This window comes from Notechis scutatus, chromosome 3 (assembly GCF_049901735.1).
Source record: "Notechis scutatus isolate UNSWTSFEM ecotype Mainland chromosome 3, rNotScu1.2, whole genome shotgun sequence".
In the NCBI taxonomy this organism is placed as follows: domain Eukaryota; kingdom Metazoa; phylum Chordata; class Lepidosauria; order Squamata; family Elapidae; genus Notechis; species Notechis scutatus.
In genome coordinates, this window is record NC_142011.1 from 53,899,455 (window position 1) to 53,906,130 (window position 6,676).

Consider the following 6,676-nt stretch of genomic DNA (forward strand, 5'->3'; position numbering starts at 1 on the left):
GCTCCTGTGAGATGCTGTGGGACTCAGCCCACCTGTCATCTTCAGCAATGTGAACGGGGGGAATTGGGGGATGCTGTCCTGTTCTAACTTCTTCCTGAGCTCTCTTGCACTAACCCCCTTCTCCTCCTCCTCTCCTCCCTTCTCTGTTTCTTGTTCTCTCACCTCTCGCTTCAATCGCCCAGATTTCTGTTTTTTAATTTCCTCCATTAACACACGAGCCCCAGGGGGGGTGCTTTGCTCAGACCTGCTCATGACCACACTCATGTGTTTGTGTTCCCCCTGTCCTGTCTCGCTTTGTGTTTGATCACTGAGCAGGAGCGATGAAACCTCAATCTGATGTCGCATGCACCAGACTCTCTCTGTCTCTGTCTCTCACACGTTTGGCCAGTCTGGGAGCCAGGATTGCTCTTAAACCACAGCGAGGAATGTTGTCTCCGTCAGCCCAGCCTGGCCCAGGGAGCTGGACCCACTGTATGTAGTGCCAAATGAAAAGTGACCTGCCCCCTCCCACCCTCGGGGGGGGGGGGAAACAGCAGGTTCCAGGAGGCGGACCTTGTCGAACAGATGCACTTTGGATGATTCTAAAATGGACTGAAAGAACATAAACGTAACCACCTCCACGTCTTCAGGGATTTTCATGCTTTGTTGCCCAGTCTGGAAGTGCTGCGTGCCTGGAATATATATATTTTTTTCTTTATCAAAATTGGTCTGGGGGAGCCTCAGCAGCCACCGTGTGGAGATGTATTACTGTGCAGATGTTTTCATTGCATATTTAAACAATGGGGTGGAGCTAGGGGCCAGTGTGCTTGAAGGATGGTTGCGACTAGGAGCCACCAAGAACTGTACGTTTTGACTTGAGTAACAAAACCAGGGCCAGCCCAGTTTTGGAGGACACCATGCTGGGCTTCTCCTAGGATGGAGGGAAATAGCACCTTTTAAATGGAAGCTGGAGGGCGTAGCAGACCTGGCTGTGCAGAGGACGCAAGTGAGACCTACTATATGCTTGACATTCCTTAAGAGCCACAGCTGGCTTTGCGTTGAATCTGGAGGGCACATCCCAGAGCCTCCCTCTGCAGTATACATGTGTCCACCAGCTATGGTCATTCTTTTTTTTCTTATCCAGCAGCGTCCATCTAAACACACGTTCCAAGGTGCAATTGGAGCATATTTAATCCAGGGTGCACTTGAATCTCAGGCTCTCTGGCACACACAGAAAATGGGAATCTGACATCTTGGTTTTGCCATACTAAGCAATTATAGAATAGGAAAGAATTTCATCATCCAAATAGCTTTTCCAGGATGCTGTATAAGTATATTGTTGTTCTGCCTAGTTCCACCTGCACTTTTCCGGCCTAAGGAAATTTAAAAAAAAAAAAAAATGTTGAAAGAGGAGGCTTGTTCCAGACCTACTAGCCATTTCCCCAGGGTGTCCGTCACCATCATGCTGCTTACATTCATGGACTGTACAGTACAGAGCGTCAGCTGTGGATCTTCGTTCTTCTCTGGCAAATTGCTTACTCCAGCCTTGGTGCTTCAGATTGAAGTGGGATCGGGGACACAGGACCAGCGTATTCACTGGCATCAATGGAAACGTTCCTCCTTGGATCACAAGTTACTTTCGAAACTGCTTTGTTTGACAGCCACTTCTCCAAGCTCAGCTCACCATTCCAGGAACTTGGCCCCGTCAGAATGCTCCCAGAGGCAGCCCATCAGGTGTTGAGCACCACGGGTGTGGCCTGCTGAGCCATCAGTCCATGCTGCAATTATTTTCGTAGAAAATGACAAAAAGAAAAAAGTCCTGCCTCCCGCTCCTCCCAGCCAGTCAGCACGTGTCCCCCTGTTGCTACTGTGGCTGGAGCAGGAACGCTGCCTTGATGTCTCCCAAAAGCGCCTGGCTCTCATGCCAACAGGTTGCTGCCTTTCTGCCTCAGAAGCCTTCATTTTTTTCTACACTCAGCCAAGCCTGATGCCTGCTCATAATGGGGGATTTTCATGTTGGTCCTTTTGGAAAGTGCTTTTTTTATAACGACGTTCACCGGGAAAGAGACTTTTCCGCTAAGGGAGAGTGGGACAAGGGGGGCAGCTTGGGGAGGGTGAAGGCACAGTTACTTTGACGTGTTTTTAGTTTTGTTTTTCATTTGACCATTGCTGAAGGATGTTCTAATCTAAATAGCCGAAAAGCCCCTGGGGGTCATGCTTTACAGCAACGTTAAATCTTGTTAGCTGGGTGCAGAATCTGATGCGCTTTATTGACTTAGCCAAGGTTTGCACAATAAGGGGTTAATTGGGACTTGACTGTTGTCACGGCCTGGCTTGTCAAAGAAAGGAGTTCTGAAAACGAGGCTTTTCTTTTCAACACCTCCAGTAATATCGTCCATTACTGTTTAGCCTTTTGTGGCCTCTGTACTTGCCAATTCCAAAACCTTTCTTGGAATGTTTTGACACATAGAATGTGATTCTCTGAAATCTGTATAAGGTCAACATGGGGCAGCAGTGGCATCTACAATGTTAAGTAGATCTGCGTCAACTCATCACGGCCAACCCGCCATGGCCAACTCGCCATGGGATAATTCGCTGCGGGACAAGAGTTACACGGATATCAAAGAAATGGTGGACTAGAATAATTAAAGAAAGGATGCCAAAGGAGGGGCAAAATGAAATGTGAATGACAAAAATTAAATTATTTTTTAAATTATTTTAAATAATTAAATTGAATTGTTGAGTTGTCCTGCAGTGCATTGTCCCTTCGTGAAATGGCCATGGCAAGTTGGCTGTGGTGAATTGTCCCATTCCAGTAGGTCATAGGGGATGAAGACTAGCCTCTTCAGCATCTGATCTACTACTGTGTTATTTCCCTTGAGTGTTCCTTCTGAACCATTGGACTTTAGCTAGTTAAGTGAAAGAAGACACAACCCCCCCACACTGTCCAAAACAAAAGTCTGTACAAAAGAAGAGCCATCTGCCCAAGCTCCACCTGGAGCCTGTATTGCTGTTGTGTTCCACACCATTTTGGTCAATCCCTGCTGCTCATACTGAAGCAAACTGGAGATACACATGGAAACAAAATTCAGCTAGGCAGGAGCCACTTTGGCTTTCTTATATATGGCTTGTTGCAGTTATTGCAGCAAGAAGGAGTATTTAAAACCCACGCCCTGGAAGCATTTTCCGTCATGACTCATAGGTGAATGCAAAATGGTGAGTGATGCTTCCAAATGCAGGCAGTGGGACACACTTTTGGCTATCCCCGTATCTATAATAGCTTTCCTCAGACCTGTTTCAGACGTGTCTCAGCTACAAGTCCCATTGTCCAGAACCAGCATGATCCATTAGTCATGCAAATTAAGGTTTGCTGAATGTAGTCCAATACATCTGAAAGGCATTGACTGGGGAAGGCCAACTTGAAATGCAAAAGTATTAAGAGTTAAGCAGATCAGAAGAAAAAGTCACTAGGACAAGAGGCCTTTCAGATGTAACGAAGCTACAGTTCTAGGTACCCCGACCCAGATTATAAAAGCTGGAATTATTAGCTGTATTTGGGGGACTACGTCTTACTCCTGGACAAGGAGAAGCAAACCAAAAAGGCTCCCTTTCAAATTACCACTTGTTAAGGTAGAGACTAGTTTATTTCTGAATATTTTTATTTTGTTTTGGTATGCTAAACGAAGGTTGGAAGGAAAGATCAATACGGTGTCTTCCATAAAGCCCCATTTCCTTCATAAAGACATGGAAATTATATTCTTCTCCAAGCAACATTGCATTATATTTTATGTCAGGGCTCCATTAAGGCAGCTATCAAACAAATGAAGCCTTGGGAATTTTTCCTTATTGGAAACATCTTCACTTACCTACATTTCGGCTTCTCTGAAACCATTCAAAGTATTATTCCACCAGACAAAAGCACTGGTTACCTGCTCCATCATCCCAGTCCCAAGTACCTCTAAATGCTGAGTTTTTAGACTGTAAGTCAAATGCACAAACTAGCCTACAATAACTTCCTATGCAAAATCTTTCTTATATGGCAAATCCATTAATTGAAACAAACTTGAAAGCAGTGGTAGTAAAGGATTCAAATGAAGCTCTCTACAGCAGCAGTGACTTCCAGGGAAAAGAGTTTCCACCTATTCCTGTGCCAGGTGGGACAGAATTGGAGGGAAAAGGTGTGCCACTCCATTCACGACCAAGGAAGTGTTAAACCTTAACTGTATTAAAGACTGAGAAACTGTCTTGTATGGGAAGCTTGATGTGAAGAGTTCAGCTTCTGCTTCATCACTGCAGCCAATTAATTTTTAGTGTCCTTCTGCTGTCTATAAAGAGCTAAGTAGCTGTTTTAACTGTGGAAAGGATGTATTTGACATGTCTGCTTTTTAATTTATTATTTTTTAAAGATGTATATGCATATATTTACAACTGAGCCCACCTTTCATTTCCTAGGCAATAAATTGCCACCGCCATTGTCCAGATCTAACATATGCCATTGTAGGTTCAAGGTTCTCCCATTGATCCTATCCATTCTTTTCCTCTTCACTAGCTAGAACTTCAGCAGAACTCAGCTAAAGCCATGTACAGTTGTTTCCATAGTCTTGAGTAGCTGTGATGCATGCAGAAATTCAAGAAATAAATGCTTTCGTGTCACAGCCTCATCTACTGAATTGGAAATTGTAGTCTTTGAATTTCTGCTTGACAAGCAGCTGTTGAAATTGGTGGAATATTGCCAAGGAAGCAAACCTTACTTTTCCTTCAGAAGTCCAGTTTGGTGATAGGGAAAAGCACAGGAAGAGTTCTGACGATTTAATTTTTTTGAAGGAACAAACTGAAGGAACAAATTCTTGATGGGTTACAGGCTTTTCCTTTGGTTTAGATATCTCAAGTGTATAGGGAGCGTTCTTAATGTAAATATAACAAGAGTTCACCCCTTTTCCTAAATAATAAAACCATAGTTCCGTGTAGGTGGCTCCATTTCAGTGCTTTGTCTATCTTTACCAGAAAATTGAGTAGGGAAAGGAAAGACCAAGAACCTGAATTTAACCGAAAGAGTTGAAACTATTAAGTTTCCTTGCTACTGGGCAGAGGCATTATGAAGGAGAATCTAGATTTCCTCTCTTCCAGATATATAAACTACCCCCAATTATTCTGATAATGATTTACCAATTATGAGAAACCCTTAATCTTTGCAGAAACATGATGGTTCACTGCAGGTTTTGTAATTCATTGTTTTTGTCTGCTGTGCTGAACAAATTTACATGGTCTATCTATCAGGAGATAGATGATATATTAACAGTATCAAACTGGGACAAAAGTCAAGCTTTTTACTGAAAAGAAATTGCAGTATTGGTTCCCTTATCCCTGAATGAGCACTGATCACCAAAAGGTAATAATAGAATTACTCAAAAAGTTGCTGCACAAGTCATTATGCAGGTGAATGTTTTTATTAGAAAGGCATATATTTTTTCAGAAATTAGAAAATTATCAATACAACATACATGAATATAATGGCAGAATCGATACTGCATTTTGTCACAGCATTTGCTCCTTCAATCTTGTGCATAAGGCATAAGGATTAACTTCACTGTTGCAACTCCTTAAGCTGCAAAGAATTCATCTTCCATCCCTTTGGATCTGCTGGAGGGAGAATGTCCATATATTTAGGAATCACTCCACAGTCTTTGAATAGAGTCCTGTCGCTATATTGTCTTGAAATCAAGAGTATTGTGGTGTTTAACACATTACCCCACTTCTTGCAGAGATTGCATAAATAGTCTCAACTTCCCTCATTGAAAGCTTTATTATACAACAGGGAAGCACCATTTAATTTAGAATAGGAAGGAGCTGAAGATTTTTTTTGATCAAGGCATTTTTTTCCTGGGTTAGATTGTTGCAAATTTGATTAAGTAGATGGATGATGAAAGCAGGCAGGTAGTTCTGTTCCAAACTGAGATTCTAAGAATTCCACTGCATCAGCTTAGAAGTATTGTTTCATCTTTATATAGGTCTAAAACTTAGATAGTATGAAACTGGCTCACAAGCACAGATGTTTTCAGTACTGTGTACTGCTTTTTCATCATCTAAGCCAGGGGTCCCCAACCACCGGGCCGCGGACCGGTCCCGGTCCGTGGAGCACTCTGTACCGGGCCGCAAAGGAAAAAAAATAAAAAAAATGGCGGCTTTCTTCGCCTTCGGTGAATGCTGCTGGGATCGGGGATCAAGGACACAAATGAGAGAAGGGGAGGGAGGAAGCAACCAAAGCCTGTCCTGCTCTCTGGCTCAGCGGCTTCGGTTTCCTCCCGCCTCGTTCCTCTCTCAGTCGCTCTCTCGCTCCTCCACCAGCCCAGGAAGAAACTGCTTCAAAGAAGCCAGCAGGGTGGCTTTTCCTGTCAGCGCAGCTCCTCCGAAGTGCCCGTTCACCCCTACCCCGCCGCCCGCGCACGGTTCAATTCAGTGCTCCGTTCTGCCTGCCTGCCTGCCTGCCTTCGTTTCTGGTTGTTTGGGAGCAGCTTCGGCTGAGAATAATAACTATTCGCCTCTTTTTATCAGCCGAAGCTTCTCCGAAACAACCAGAAACGAAGGCAGGCAGGCAGAACGGAGCACTGGATTGAACCGCGCGCGGGCGGCGGGGTGGGGGTGAACGGGCGCTTCGGAGGAGCTGCGCCGACAGGAAAAGCCACCCTGCCGGCTTCTT

General features: G+C 44.2%; 1 protein-coding gene across 6 annotated transcripts in view; it reads left to right on the forward strand.

The window, feature by feature from the left end:
• Positions 1 to 4,944, forward strand: part of CELSR2 (cadherin EGF LAG seven-pass G-type receptor 2) — a 118,947-nt gene extending 114,003 nt beyond the window's left edge. For 4 of the 6 annotated variants that reach the window (XM_087959951.1, XM_087959952.1, XM_087959949.1 and 1 more), the window contains exon 35: positions 183 to 319. In XM_087959951.1, coding sequence (XP_087816077.1) covers positions 183 to 210 — 28 coding nt within the window. In that variant the 3' untranslated portion in view covers positions 211 to 319. Of the gene's footprint in view, positions 1 to 182 lie in introns of all 6 variants that reach the window. The other 2 variants (XM_087959953.1, XM_026677964.2) reach the window with 2 other exon arrangements.
• Positions 4,945 to 6,676: the final 1,732 nt, after the last annotated feature.